At 36.5% G+C, this 16658-nt stretch overlaps 1 protein-coding gene across 1 annotated transcript in view; it reads left to right on the plus strand.

The window, feature by feature from the left end:
• The window catches only part of LOC140160725 (uncharacterized), an 84866-nt gene that overhangs the window by 54466 nt on the left and 13742 nt on the right, over positions 1 to 16658 (plus strand). Inside the window, exons 17-22 of the mRNA XM_072184025.1 lie at positions 10439 to 10516; positions 11923 to 12091; positions 12857 to 13054; positions 14008 to 14181; positions 15763 to 16043; positions 16463 to 16600. Coding sequence (XP_072040126.1) covers positions 10439 to 10516; positions 11923 to 12091; positions 12857 to 13054; positions 14008 to 14181; positions 15763 to 16043; positions 16463 to 16600 — 1038 coding nt within the window. The remainder of the gene's footprint in view (positions 1 to 10438; positions 10517 to 11922; positions 12092 to 12856; positions 13055 to 14007; positions 14182 to 15762; positions 16044 to 16462; positions 16601 to 16658) is intronic.

Below are 16658 nucleotides of genomic sequence, written 5' to 3' on the forward strand. Positions count from 1 at the left end.
AATGTAACATATTTGTGACCATCGCTATATACTGTACGTGTACTAGCTATGTTATTTTGTAACCACACCTGGTTACCAGTAGCCAACTCTAATACAACAGTAATTGACGACTGCTGAAAGTCATTCCCAGAATTACGAATATGCGTAGACACAATCTGTGCGCCGTCTTTTACTAGTTCAATCCATGGGTGGTGACTCGGAGAATTACTTGCAATGGTATATGTAAAGACATAGGTGCCACTAATTTGGCATGTGAACTTATTAGTACTGGCATCAAAATGAGTGCCAATGTTTGTTACTACTGTGTTGAATGTTAACACATCTCCCTGGGTCATAGATTGAGAAGACGTTTTTACGGCTGTAAAAGCTGATTGTCTAACTTCTGGTGCTTCACCTTTACTGCCCTTCTGACCGATTAGTCCTGGTTGACCAGCATCTCCGGTATCTCCCTTCTCACCGATTGGGCCCTGGGGCCAGGATGGCCATTACACGGAAGGACCGATACTTCCTACCTCGCCACGATCTCCTTTGAATCCATCTCTTCCGGGTAGGCCATTGTTGCCTGGGGAGCCGTTGTTGCCTGGGGATCCTGGAATGCCTGCAGGGCCTGGGCAGCAGGAATTACAGGTCTCTTGTTGGCTGGTGGTTTGGCTACTTTGTGTTGCAACTCCCAACAGGAGACTAGGCACAATCAGGATCAGGGATGCGATGGCTGGTAGAGATGTGTACATGCTGAAGCTGTGAAGATGAAACAAAAAAACAGTAATGTTATGTTTCATACATACATAAACAACATTTAATAGGGCGCCTTTCCAACTTGATCAAAGCGCCGTAAAAACAAAGCAATAACAAAAACAGAGTCAATACGATGGATAAAAATGAGACTTCAAAACTTTCTTGAAACTAGGCAGTGTGCATGCCTCCCTGATGGTTCTTGGGAGGCTGTTCCAGAGTGTGGGTGCCGAAACATAAAACGATTTATCACCAATGCGATTTTTCCCGACATGAGCAGTGAGAAGAGTAGTATCAGAAGATGAACGTGTCATGGGTCCTGTAGCAGGTTTTACTTTATGAGTGAGAAAGGGCTCTATTCATCAAGTACAGCAAATGAAACCTGCTGGTGGAAGGAATGTGGTGTCAAGGAGTGTTAGGGTGGGTCAAGAGTTACAGCTTTCATACAATCAGTAAGCCTTAAATTGAGGGCGCCATGGATAAATGTGGTCAGTGGCGTAACTAGGGGGGGGGGGAAAGGTGCCCCGGATGCCACCCTTGGGGGGATGCCAAACTGACCAAAACTGACCAATTCTGCGCCCCTCCAAGCAATGAAAGTCAAAATTTCCACACGCTTTGCACACATTTCAGCACAAATTTAATTGAATTTAATTGAAAGAACATTTTAAGACCGATATTCAACTTCTAGTAACCAAAATTAATTAGTTATAGGCTTTATTTTTCCAAAATTTCGCGCAAGGTCGCGTTAAAGATATTCTCGGATGGGGGGGTGGGGAGGTAGGGGCGACAATTTTGTTTCTTGACCCGGGCGCTACCAACCCTAGTTATACTTTACTGCCTAGTTGTCGCGCATAGGCAGTAAATGGCCATGGTCAAGGGGTGTCAGAGTAAGTCAAGTGGTGTGAGGTTTGGTCAAGCGGTATCTAGGGTGGATCAATGGGGTGTCAGAATCATACAAGGGGTGTCTGGTTGGGTCCAATGGTGTCAGGGTGGGCAGGCCCATAGCCAGGATTGTTTGCTTGGGGATTGGTGTTGAATTTTGGTAAAGTTCATGCAAAAATGGACTTTACCACCCCTTAAAATTGAATAGTAGTCCCTTTGTTAATTTTCTTCATAATTTGGACCTTCCTTGGTACAATGTTTACAATTTTGCTCCAAAAAGTATACCTTTTTGTTTAGGGGTGTGGAATTTCCAAAGTGAACCTTTTTCCTAAATCAATTCACTTACATGAAAAAGGTGGATTTACCCCCCCCCCCCAAAAAAAACTTTTTAAGGCTATTTTGAATGGTTTTAACCACATGAAAAGGTGATCAGTTTGTTCATTTTTCTTTAAAATTTGGACTTTCTTGGAAGTTTTAGAATTTTGCACTGAAAAGTTCGTCTAAGGGAAAGTGCATAGCACCATTGACCCCTGGCTATCACCCAGATGGTGGTTCATGTGGAGTGTTGGGGTAGATCAGAGGGTTTTAGTGTCAGGGTAGGTCCGGTGGTATCAGGTGGGTCAAGGTTTATCAGGGTTGGTCAAGTGGTGTCATGTGTATTAGTGGGTCATGTTGTGTCAGGGTAGGTGGTGTCAGGGTAGGTTAAGGGGTATCAGGGTTGGTCAAGTGGTGTGTAAGGGTCAAAGGGTGTCAAGGTGAGTCAAGTGATGTAAGGGTGGGTCAAGGGTAAGTCAAAGGTGCAAACCCATCTAGGATGTAAGGGTGGTTGAATGGTACCTGAGATAGGTCAAAGGTGTCAAGGGGTGTCAGGGTGTTCAAAGGGCTTCAGGGTGGGTCAAGGATATAGGTGGTCAAATGGTGTCTTAGTGTGTCAAGGGGTGTCTATAGGTAAGCAATTATGCTCATAAAAAGCAAGATCAACTCAAGAAAAGGTTTTTAATTTTTTTTATATTTTGTTGTATTTCCGATTTTAGGCATCATTTTATGCAGATAGGTGTTTGTGAATTTTATGAAGTTAATTTTAATGCTTTATAATTATGGTCAATATTAAAAAAAATAGGTCAATATCAAAAAAAATTTAAAAAATAATTTTTGAAATGGAGCCTCAAGATTAAGAGGGAAAAAATGTTTTTTTTGTTATGATGTACCAAAAAACAATTGCCAAAAATTATTGTTTTTACACCAAATCTGTATTTATATTAAGATTCATTGATGTCTTGCCTTTAAAAATATACTTTTAGATGTCTTGCATGAATAATTACAAAGTTTTACTACATGCATGTCTGACAGTACACAGCTGCCTTAAGGGTATTTCCTCGATATATCAACCCTCTTATAAAAAAATCTTAAGAAAAAAATGTTGGGCCTCAACGGATGCTTTGAGGCAGCTGGTTTGCACCAGTCTATACAGGAAGTTCTTTAAAACTTTTATGTGTATGTCACCATAGACCCTTGGACATTTGTCCAGGGTCTATGCCAGTTTAAAGCCATATTATAACATTTGCTGAGGAGAACGCCCTCAAAAAATTTTTTAATTCTGGTTTTAATGTACTTTAGTGAACAAAGATACTCTGCAAAAATCAAGACTTTAGGTGCTGTAGTTTTGTCAAAATCCAAGATTTTGAATAAAACGATGGAACCGGCGTTTTATTATTACGATGGAAATATTAGTCGAACACGTATGCACAGTACGTGCACGGCGTCGCGGGATACACATACACCCGAGGATCGCACCGTATTACAAACGGCGGGAGTAACATGCATGGGCGCTATAGGAGTAAATTCCAATTTTCTATGCTTTACCTCACTTGTTCGGCTCAAAATTAAAAGGGACATATCTGACAGTAAAAGCTAACATTTTATGGAAAATAAATACTAATCTATTTTTACAGAAATGTTATAATATGGCTTTAAGTGATTTTATCCTTAACTCTCTCCATGCGGATGTTGACTGCAGATGACAAGTTTCATTATATTTTATTTTTTGATTAAAATATTTCTGAAATGTACATTTTCATCACCACATTAGGGATCGGCAAGAAAAATGCATTAAAATGAATACAAACAAGCCTAGTATTGGTTCAGAGGTTCTTGACATAACTCTTGATATTTTGAGAAAATATCTTTAAAAACTTGGTCTTTTCATGTTGAAGATTATTGCCACAACGAAACGCATTAGGCTACATGTACACAGACTGAGTTTGGCACAGATTGTCACTATCTGAAAAAGCACCTCTAAACTATAGAATTGATCAACATGTGGAGCAGTATACAGCCTATCCCCTATAAATGTGACCCGGCAGCACAAACGAGCCGTAAATTCCCTAAATTGTATTGTGTGTTACGGTGTAAAATGTGTATGAAGGTCGTATTCATCGATAACTTAAGCTGGCCCGACATCCGTCTTATTTTGATAGTCAAAAACTAATCAATAATCCTATTGTTGAAGTGGATAATAAGCTTCTACCTTAGATGGCCGGCTATAGAACTTTTAATAGCTCTGGTCTTTGTTTGCTTTTGCTAAATCCTGTTCAAGTGGTGGGTTACCAGGCATTGTATTTTGTACAGGTATGCATAACCAACAATTAACAATGAGAGAACTTTCTTAAACCTTGTTGACTTGGGGATGATTTGAAATGACCACCAATTATGACTGTTTGATATAAACTGCTCAAATAAAGAAAGTCCGCAGTCATGTAACCTGTTCTACATCGAACCCTGATCTTGTTATGACAATTTGATTGATAAAGGCGTGTGCAGAATTTTGTTAGCTCCAATTTGATACCAAATTTGCTACCCAAAAACTCTAAATGCACAGAGATTGATACCTGTATATGAAATTTGGTGCATTTTCAAAAGTTGCAAATTAAAAACGAAGCACGCGGATCTGTAGGTGAATGGCAGAGCTCGACCATTAACATAGCCCGAAACAACCGCTAGGTCCTATCGATCGCATCGTGCCCTAGTAAAGCACTGTAACAATCCATGCGTTTTAAATTAACAATTTAAAAAAGCGCGCGCCGGATAGTCGACATGGGTTCATCGTGGGCAAACAAGCTTGACCACATTGCCACGCTAAGCAATTTCGACCGCGTGTATCGTTTTGATTTGCAACTTTTGAAAATGCACCAAATGCCATAAACTGGTATCACTCCTTGTTACTGTTGAGTGTTTGGTAGAAAATTTGGTATCAAATTAGAGCTAACAAGATCCCGCACACGACCGTATCAATCAAATTGCCATAACAAGATCAGGTTTTGAAGTAGGAAGAGTTACATGACTGCGGACTTTCTTTATTTGAGCAGTTTATATTGCCAGCAATATGGAAAAAGAGACACATGTAAAAACGTAAAAGCTATAATTTTGTTGAAGGAGCAAAGTTTAACAAACCATAACCCCGCTTCTGGATATCGTTTGAAGTCAAATGATATACCATTTTTAAGTTTATGATGTTTATTTTTAAACACAAAATAAAACAAAATTGACCGGGGGAGGAATTTACGGCTCATTCGCCGTGGACGGTCACAAATATAACTTAAAAATGGATGATTTGCTCCTAAAAGTTTGAGTTTGAAGCAATTACCATTATGCTATCTTTAAAACAGTTTACTTTCTAATACTGATTGCATCCAGTTTGGTGTTGTGGTTGGTGAGATGTGTCTTTTTATATGGAATTGTCTTAAATCCATTTTGAGCCACTTTTACTTAATTACAAAATATTTTGTGTCACTTTTTTATGAAATCATTAAAAAAATCTGAAGAAGAAACAATAGAAAACTCACAAGAAAAGTTCTGAGATTCATACTAATTGCAGGCAAGGGAAACACAAAACAAGCAGCAAATTTTAAAAAAATAAGGAAATACATGGCAGGAAGAAAGATTTTAATGACTGACATTTCTACCAAGTTTCAAAAATTCCAAATCTGGTCTCATCTGTTCATCTCTTTTGAGAAAAATGAAAGAAATTTGTTCCAAGTGTTCCAATGGTATATTATTGAGTGTCATTGTTTTAAATCTCGATAAACTAAAAGGCCTGTGTATTAACTTCAAATCGCTGTTCGTAATACTGTTGTTAGCATTCTTGTGCATTGGCATTGGACCATTCCATTTAAAATCCACACTCCTCCTGTGCAAGATTTTGGAAATATCTTCCACAGGGGGAGTATGAATTTCAAATGCAATGAACAAAATAGCAGCTCCATTTGAAACACACCCTAAAGAGTCAGGTTGAATCTTTCTTAGAGGGTGTATGAAATTCAAATGGAGCTGCCGAATGCCTAACCAAAACAGTTTTCTGTACAGAGAACCACTGAATGTTGTTTTAGACATAGACAGAAAATTGGATACACCCTTACCTCTGTTATGTCAAGTTTATTCTGAATACCTCGTAACACCAGGTCACATCAGTGCACTGCCTTCTTTGAAGTTCGAACAATGTAATTAACTATTTATCAGAAGTTCAGGAAATTCAAAATTCTAGCTTTTCTCTCAGATTTAAAAGTTGACAGTCAAAATCTTTAATTGTTGTTGCAGTCTTGGTTAACACCAGCGCCATAAAATTTACTCTCCGATTGTATCATGAAGATGAGTAATACAGTACAAAGTTAACTTTTCACATTGAAGCCATGCGAAAGTGTGAAGGCAGTCTATAATGAAATTTAATTTATAAATCATTGTGTGAGACAACAAAAGCGCTGATTGGCTGTAGTGTCTCTGTTTCTTCCCATATGTGTACATAGTTTTGCCTCAGCTGCTAAAATATCACAATTAAGCAGAAATTATCACAATTATAAACAACCAAATTTCTGATTGGCTGTGGTGTCTCTGTTCTTTGCCATATTTGGTTACATTTTTGACTCAACTGCTAAAATCATCACATTTTTGCACCCAAATTGGGTGTGGTGTCTCTGTCCATTACCATATTTGGTAAATGTTTGCGTCTAACTGAGCTATTTAGGCCTTTGATTGGCTATGGTTTTACTGTCTCTTGCCATAAAACGGTAGCACTTTTATCATATTCAATTGACCCTCAGAATGCAGGGTTGTGTGAACTAAGCATAGTATAACCTTAACTTTTAAAGTACACTGCAAAATTCCTGGCGACAGAGTGACTATATCGCACTGGAACTCTGAAGTCACTACCGCCGTCACTCCAGAATAACCTACCCTATGGTGGCCGACAGAGTCACTACAGGAGAGTGACTACATCGGAAACAAGGCAGTACGTAGGGTACTATGCAGCAGTGTCATCACGTAGTGACTGCAACTGCTAGCCCCCGATGTGTTACCTGCTCGATGCCGCATCGGCGACTCATGATGTACACCACCGACTAGATTCCGACCGTGGTCCACATCTTGTAGTCACATCAAAGTGACTTCCGTAGCCAGTGCCCCATGCGTCGCCTGCTCGGTGCCCAGTTGGCGAACTTCAAGGTGACTACGCTGCCGAAAGGTCGTTGACCGAGCCCTGTTATGAGTTCGAACACTCTGGGGAATGCAGCGTATATCTACCAAATACTGCGCTGATGATGACAAATACGCCGTATCATGCTTGTTTCCTGCTTGTATACGCTCATGAATGGAATGAGTTGGTTTTATAATTAATTGATTGATGCATGCTGTACAGTTGGTCTGTGGTTCTACTGCCGTCTTTGTTTTTGTTTTGTTTTTATCGTGCTTTTGCATTCTTTATCATTTATATTTCAACTGTGAGACTTCCGATTAATTTTGTTTCGTTTATTTATTGTTCTCTTTTATATATTTAATTATTTTCGTGCTGCCTGTTTAATAATCTCATCAATTGTGTGTCTTTTATTTGCAGTTCTTTTTCTTGGTTTATTTGTTTGTTTCATTTCAAACGTTTTTATTTTGTTTATTTGTTTGCTTGTTTTCCTACAAAACTTATCATTGCTTTGTTTACTTCAGTGGTTAGATGACATGTTTTGCTATCGAATTAGGCTTATTTTTTCATATTTTGCATGATAACGTTATGTAGGCCTATTGAAACTTTTTTTTATATTTAAAATCGAATTGTGTTTTAAAAGAGATATTAATTTTCAGCGAAGTTCATAAGTAAAGTATGCCTATTATTATAGGCCTAGCATTTTCAATTTATACATTTTGATTTGCCAAAACTTTACTTATTTTGAAGCAAGAATTTTTCTGTTATATTCAAAATTGATTTATAGGCCTAGCATGCATTTTGTTTTACTTCTTGTCATTTTCCTGAAAGGTCTACTGCAAATTTATACTTTTACTGCCGTAAGTTTATGCAAAACTTTGGCTTGTGCTATTTTCTTTTTCCGTTTTTCAAAATGGTGTTTTTATAGGCCTATTAGTTTGATTAGTTTTTCATGTTGATTTTTTTACGTTATCAAATTATGCCTATAAATCGGTGTCACATCAATGTAGGCCTATTGCAGTGTTTGTTTGAAATTGTGTCTTATTTTTTATCACGCAAATATTAATGCTTGTTATGAATTATTATTGTTATAATTATTTATTTATTTTACACATTTAATATTTTAATTCATTAATAGGCCTACATGCTTCTTATAATATTCCTATACTTTTAACTTCTTTATTTGCAAATTTTCTTAAGATGTTTTCTTTCGAAGTGTTTTTTTGTTTCTTCCATTCTTCGTTTATTGGTTTCTTCCTGTTTATTTATTTCTTAATTTTTTATTTATTTAGTTATTCAAATAACCACCAATTAACAAAAATGTATTTTATTCATCATATTAGTTTATTGAATTATACTTTGCTTACTGATCATGTTTATTTCTTTTACTAACACATGAATTTTATTCATCTAATATTTCCCTTATTTTTAAAGTCCAGTTTGCAATTTTCCCCTCCATAATCCCCTAAAAAAGCAAGAAATAAAGAATATTATTTGAATAAATCAAGAGAATATAAAAAATATGGCAATAAAAGCAAAACCGGCAACCCAAAACGCCGGTACTGAGCACCCAGGTCCAGTCGCGTAGTCACACCAGTGTGACTCTTCTGCGAAGTCACCGCGCAGCGAAGTCACTCTGTAGAAACCTAGGAGGCTGGCTACCCGGCTATTTCGGACCGGCGATATGGAAAACCGAGGTGTAGTTTCCGATGGAGTGACATTCTGGTGACATCGGCGTCACACAGATGAGAATCTTGCAGTGTAGTTAAGATTGTTTGTTTGAACTCTTGGTGTCGCCAATTCCCGGGCGCCAATTCCAGTAGACTTGATTATAAAGAGGGGAAATGCTTACACCCTCGGCACTATGGACTCAGACAGAGTATAATGACTTCTTACACAGTTTATAAATAACAAATTAAAGCACAAAATAGGTCAAGATATAAATGCATATTATTATAAATAATACAGTGTGCAGATATGCCTTCACATAAATGTGCTCCTCTCAACATGCTCAAGAAGCACTAAAACTTTAAATATGTATTTCAGATGTGCAATATTTAATTGGTGCATATGTTTGCTTTGTGCAATGTTTAACCATGAAAAAAGTAACAGAAAAATAAAAAGTAATAAATAAAAAATGTTAAAACAAAGATGTACTTGTGTTTAACTTTTGTTGTGCGATATTTTGATGGTATAGTTACTCTTTAAACCCCTGTTGTCCATGGAGTTGGAACTTAATAGACAATTGCAAAAAGGATGAATAAATCTGGGGGTGTGCAATAATTTCCAATAGTCATGTAAAAAATGCTTCCCCCTCTCGGCCTATCAAAAACTGCTTGCCTCTTCTCAGTCTGCCAAAAAATCTTTGCAAACCACCATTGCACATTCCAAAATTTGTAGGAAATTTGGACATTTAAGTGTTTCAGTTTTATTTTTTTTATTTTTTTTTATTAACAGCATCTTTATAGAGGGTAGCCCAGATGAGTGAACAAAGCACTGCTTTCCACTGGGACCCTCTTTACATGTTACAATACAACAGAAATACAAAGTTATGAAAAATATACAAATATTGAAAAATATAAAATAGTCTTAAACTTAAATTACAAAGCAATTAAAATACCAAGAAAATCCTTATAAATTGCACTTGCGTAAATTGCTTGCATATCATTAAAATACAGTACTTTTTTCTTAGCCATTTTGGAGCCTTTTATTTAAAAGGCACCCCATGAATGTGTGCCAAAAATTACTTTCCCCTCTTCTCAACTTGCCAAAAATTGCTTCCCCCTGTGGCTGGCCAAAACATTCTTACCCCCACCCCCAAATTTTATTCTCCGTCAGGGCTCATAATTATTGCATAAACTCTTATATCTGAAAAATGACAATGTTTTCGTTGTAACCCTTGCAAAATGTAGTTCATTTTATATTGGACACTAGGTATTGACATTGAATTGCGAACAGAGAAGTGATGAAGCATCATGTATGCCTATTTCATGCAATGGGTGTATGCTTATTGAAATTGTACAGTATGTAAGAATGAATACATTATTGCTTTCTGTATGTAAGTGGTCCATCTTTGATTCACATAAAAATTTGCAATACCAACACAATACCTATAACTTATTGTCTACCCCAACAAATGTCTTTTGGCATATAATAACAATAAAAAAATACCAGGGGTGGGACAATTTTTATTTCTGGGGAAAAGATACAAAATTTCCAGTGTCATATTTTTTAAATTTATTTGGGAAACCAAGATTCCCTCCAAATGCCAACTTTTCTAGAAAACAAGCTTCTTAGATTCCTAGTCGTTCAGTCGCTGTTTATAACATTTCTAACCAAGAAGCTCTGTTTTGTTTGTTTCAGTTCACATCATTCAGCTTTGATTACAGCAGGGCAGAAGAAGTACAGCAATCAACTTCAGTGAGTGGATCAAATTATTGGGTAGGTAGAACTATATGTTTAGGAGTGTTTTGAAATAAGCTATTCCAGTTGACATACATATACACTGATTATACAGGGTGTCCCAGAAAAAATTACCGGGCGAATGAATTTGGACGTAAGTCGAGAAATAGACATCAGAATCCAAAATCAGCGTGTAACCCATCTTATTCTGCATCTTATACGCTAATTTTACTGGAATCGGTTGACTGATTGCGAAGAAATGAGCGATTACATAACGCATGCGTCAATTCACTTCAATCCAAGTTTGAAAGAAAGGTCATTCAACACAATGCGCACTAGTGGTTAACTGTCAATCTGCTTCATATTTTGTTCGATGAAATCCTTTTCGTTCTTTTTAAATAATCTTTCTTGCAAAACATTTAATTAGGTTGTGTTCAAATTTGAAAATCTGCACGATATTGAAAATGAAAGCTTGCATGTCAGATGATGCTCAGTACTTGTAATATCTTTTTTCGTTAATGTTGATATAAATGTTGCATAAAGAATTATTGCATACAGAATTCCAGCTGGCTTAAAATCTTTCTCACACTCATTAATGTTTTTGGAATATTTCAAAGAAATTGTAATGCAAAGTTTAAATCTTTTAAAACTTCAACATTAATGTCGCATGGTATCAAAAAACCCACACACGAAGCTGTTAGCACTTGATCATTGTCATTATTGGCTCAAATGTTCATTGGAAAGTTAAAATATAACATATTTTCACAAACTAAAAAATTAAAGTTGGAAAGCTTCCAATTGCAGAAATCTTCAGTGAAAGCATGAATAACATAACACTGTCAGATTATAAAATAGACAATGTGGACCAAATTTAATGAGATACACAAACTTTGGCAAGCGGTGAGCGAGTATGAAAGCGCCTGTTGAAATGAACTTGGAATGAACTGCATTGATGCGCGCATTTTGTATGTGATGCACAATGAAATAGGCTATGCGCTACATTTTAAATTGTTTGATTCTGATGTCTATTTCTCGACTTACGTTCAATTTTATTTACGCAGTAATTTTTTCTGGGACACCCTGTACAGTGGGTATTACACTCCCTATGGAAGACATGACCTTAATTTTCCACAGGGAGTGTGATTATCAAATGGGGTAACCTGAATGAGTGACTCCATTTACAAACAAAATTTCTTGCCGATTCATTCGCTTAGCAAAGATATTGTCAAAATTGTAATGCTGTTCTCTTAAAAGAGAACAAAGTTACAGTACAGTGGCCTAAGGAATAATGTAATAAACATAATCATGCATAATAATAATGAACAAAAATCAAACCTGAAAATTATCACCATTAAACTCAGATTGTGTCATTATTATTTGTTATCAGGAGCAAAACCAGTCCTTAAAAATTCTGACATATAGTTGTTTGTCATTTCCCTTCTCAGTTCACAGATCCTCTAGCTGACCTGCCTATGGAAGATCGGCGTCTGATGGGAGTAGTCTATGAGCCCTGTGAGACCACTTATTTCAAGTTACACTTCATTTTACCACTAGTCAACGATACCATCAACATGACCATGGAGATATTGGGCTACTATCCGCCTAGTCCAATAGGTAGATATAAAGGGGTGTGCAGCTATTACAAAAACAAGCGACATGCTCATAACATCCACCTAGTAATCACATGTACACCTCATTCTAAGAAAACTTGTATGATCCTTTTGATTAAAAAAAAATAAAAAAACCTTTCAATAAAAAAGTTGAATTTGCTGCTCGTTAGTGTCCATTGGTTACTGGTTCAAGCCTAGGCTCATACACCTATTCCGAATTACTATATGACATAGGCTTTGTGTTGTGATCATTTCGATCAGTGGTTCGTAGCACAGCCAGTTGACCTACATGTAGCAACGGTCATATTCTAACATGCACTACGCCAGCGTATATACCTGGGCTTAAACCAGGGCTTGCAGGGTCACCTGCAAGGGACAACTGAAATTTGACACCTGGCAACCAATTTTTTTTCACAAAGAACATGGGAGCAGATTGACTGTTCCCTTTCAAGGAAACCAGAGCTTATGCCCCTGAATTTTTATAGTAGATTATTTCAATGTAAATGACTTAACCATTTTTGCACATTGTGGACTGTGATTTAGTGGTTTTATTCTATCAAGAACTTTGCAAAATGTATTGTGTATTATGGTGACTGGGTGATTTTTGTTTGATTCAACAGGGGTATTGAAATTCAACAGGGGTGTGGTCATTTTCTTTCATATCTCTATTTTACCGCCCCCCCCATCAAATAATCCCCTCTAGCAAACTTGGCAATGCTTACTTTATTTCCCAGTTGAGGTATAGTTATTTCATTTTGTTAATTTCTAGAAATACTGTGCCGCACCAACTGTCAAGATCGAGTCACTACAGCATCATCTATGAGCGTACGTGTGGCTCTTAGCAAGACGTCAAGCATTGCAGATTTCTATATCTCCAAATCTTACAGATGGGATTTGAAGGTAGAGAGTAACACTGAGCCTGGGCAGTATGACGATGTGCAAGGATTTGAAGACATTACAATTACTGGTAAGTGAGATGCTGTATATGTTGTGTGAAATAAGTAAAGAAACACATGTTAAGGCAGCAAGGAAAAAAATCTGTTTTAAGGGTGGATAAACCTTTCAAGTAAGGTCGTTTGTTTGGGTGCTTTTGGTTTTCTTTCATTTACAAATATCTGAAATGAACCTAAACACATATAAATCTAAATATTTGCAAATTTTGTACATGTTAACTGTATGTGTTTTTTTAGTCCAAATCAATCCACCCCCCCAAAAAAAAAAGGTCTGATTTTACATCCATTTAGCTAAAAAAAAAAAAAAAAAAAAAAACACCCATTATTAACATACCTGAAATGCAAGCAAAATCTGGATGGTTCAATCAGGTCCATATTTTTTTGCCCAGTATCAGATTTAACCTCAACACTACACGTAATCAGAGCACATTATTATAAATAGTTTTGTTCTGTTTCTTCATGGAGTGCTTTTAGGTTGACCACTTCGAAAGTGGCATTCTGCTACTATTTGGTCTTCCCTGCCAGGGCACTCTCGTTCTTGTTCGTCCCTGTGTTCTTGACTTGTATCCTGTTCATCTACACACCTCACCCAAATGCTCCCCCCTTTTTTGCTGTTGATATTTTATTGGTAGGAATGTCAATTTATTGTTTAAATTTTATGGTTGTATTTAATTTAAAATCAATTTCCCTCATTATTTTCATTTTTTTAAATGTATTTTATCATGATTGTATTGTACTTTTATATTGTATGAATTTTGTTTTGTATTATGTGTATTTTCTGGCAAATAAAATGAAATGAAATGAAATGAAATGAAATAGTGGAAATCTCATGAGACACGTTTGACCAAATCACAGTGCACAATTTTGAATAATGGATGGTGGCAGTACTGCTAAAACAAAGGAATCGTTGCAATTTGTATTCTAAAAGTACCAATGTTGATTTATCACCTTCCTTGTTCTTATATAGGTAGAAATCGAGACATTGTTGCAATAAGGGGAGGTACACTGATGCCTGGACGTCGATATCAGCTGCATGTTTATGTGGGTGCGGTTGGAGAGAATTATGAAGAACATCAATATTATGAATTCAATACGACTGCGCTGCCATCGCTTGGCCGATGTAGTATCACACCCCAATCTGGTAAGTAGTGTTCTAAAATTGAATTTCTAAATTTTGTCGAGAATAAAATGGATGGCAGAAATGTCATTTAAGTATAACATGATCTTGATCGTTATTACATTTCAATTTTGGATGCAAGGAAAAATACTATGTCCCATAGAAAAGCTAGATCAAGAAAAAAATGAATATGTATTGTGTACAACTTGGATTAGGGTCTTTTTTTTAACAAACTATAATATAATACTCCAAGACACCATGCAAAATCATGAGTACTGCTTAATTTTTCATTTCTCAGGATGGTTTCTCAGATATATAGTGTGTAAAAAAAGGGGGCCCTAAGGTAGGGCTAACTTGGATAACCTCTTAACAATAGAAAAATTTTTAGATTTTAATTTCTCTTCACTACCTTGATGACCACATACACTCTAATAGCCTCATTGACTAAAACAATTGAAACCACCCGTGCATAATCTGTGGAATTTGACAAATGGTAACATATGCTCAAAGGGGTATTTTGGCCTGAATTCAGGCTTTATCGTAGTCCAGATTTACGCAATCTCTTTTATTTTAAGCTCGTTTTAGGACCATTCTGGTCATTTTCACGCTGTCTTTCAGGCTTATTCAGGCTTTTTATCAAAAGTGGACCTTTCATCTCTGGTTTTGACCTCGGTGTTATACTTGTAAATAATTATACATTTCTCATTCAGATACAAGTTAACAGTTTTAGCTTTGAGAGTGGTAATATTTATTTTACAGGAAAATATCCTCTTTAGCCTATTTGCACAATCTGGCCGAGACCATTCAAATTTGAAGCCATCGGTTTGGTTTGGTTTGATTTGTTGTAAATCCCTCGTTTTTGAGGAGCACTGTGCTAATTAATTCAGCTTGTGTCAAGTAAAGTAGTTCAATCCAAGTTGGGCATCAAATAAAATAGTTGTAAAAATCACAATTAGCAGATGATTACTAAATAAGCAACTGAAAGCAAGCAAGGTTGCAGCAGAAAGACCCATCACCCTCTACAGATGGAAGGAGCATGTAAGATGGAATACTAGTGTACATGGAGCTAGACAATATGTGATCTGCTACCACAAAACCAGACATAAGTCACTAATTTGGAAAATTGAGTTTTTGATGTTATCATTTAGTATAGGTCTTCAGCTTTTATTTGATACCAAAATTATGTTTCTAGGACATGTGGTCCTCATTCTACTGTCTTTCAACAGGAAGGGGGGGGGAGCAACACATAAAGAAAAGGCAAATGCAAGAAAAATGGCTTTAAAGTTGTAAAATGGCATGTTTAAAGACTTGGTTTGGCTCAGATTTGGGTGCTTTAGATGTAAAAGAATATTTTATTTTCAATGGTAGGTTAAAGTAAACATATTAAAGAATAAAAAGATAATGAAAACTGAAAAACAAAATATGCAAGGTTTTTCACCCCTTTCCCAACTTTGACTTGCCATATCTCGAAATGGCTGAGTGCGACTTATGGCGGTTTTTGTCAGAGCGGGTCACATATTGGCGATTAGGCTTGCTCTCTTGTTACGCATCTATCATCAGAACAGAATTACTTTGCATTATTTCTGTGTTTCTCTACTGATATAGGTTATGCTGCAAAAGATACCTTTACACTCTCCTGCAGTAGCAGGTCATCAAACTCAAAGTCAATTTCATCAGACCAGTCGAACCCCCTCACCTACCAGATAACATCACGATACGGTAGCCAAGGCAGAATCATGGAGAAACAAGTGGCAGAGAGTGACCAGATTGAAGGGGTGGATCTAGATCTACCCGTGGGGAGCTTGACAGACAACTTCACATTGCATGTAGTAATAAGAGCAGTTGATGTTTATGGAGGCTATGATGAGGCCATTGTATCTGTCAAGGTAATTATTATTAACAATGATTATTAGGGCTGAACCGAAATAAATTTTGTCCACTGATAAGATCTGATATTGATTTTATAATGCTGATATCTGAGCTAATCCAATACGTGTGAAAAATAAATTACAGATTTGGAGAGTCCCTGGACTTGAAATGTATTCAGTATGTGGACACAGGATCAGATGAAGTCAAAGCTGAAAATAAATATCTATTATGATTTTATTGTTTTCTGCAGTGTTAAGTCCAATTTCAATTGGGTTTTCAGAATATTGAATATTTTGCTTGATCACATCACATGTGAGTGTTCGGGGGCTGTAGTTAGAGCATATTTAACTATATGGGGTACCATATAGAAAGCATGAAAAACAGTACTTTTAAAACTAACAATATATAATATCTCAATCAATTTTACCTTTTGTAGGTGATGGCTCCTACACTAAACAGCAATTCAAGTCTGATGGGGTTATTTTCTCCTGATAGTGACGACATATCTGACAAGTTACACAGTATGAATGTATTGTTTTCATTGGTGAATACTATCAGCCATCAACATGGCCAGGTAAGACTCGGATTTACAGATCCAAGTTTTTTTTTTTGCATGGGCCTTGAACTAGGAT

Source organism: Amphiura filiformis, chromosome 9, assembly GCF_039555335.1.
Source record: "Amphiura filiformis chromosome 9, Afil_fr2py, whole genome shotgun sequence".
Taxonomy (NCBI): domain Eukaryota; kingdom Metazoa; phylum Echinodermata; class Ophiuroidea; order Amphilepidida; family Amphiuridae; genus Amphiura; species Amphiura filiformis.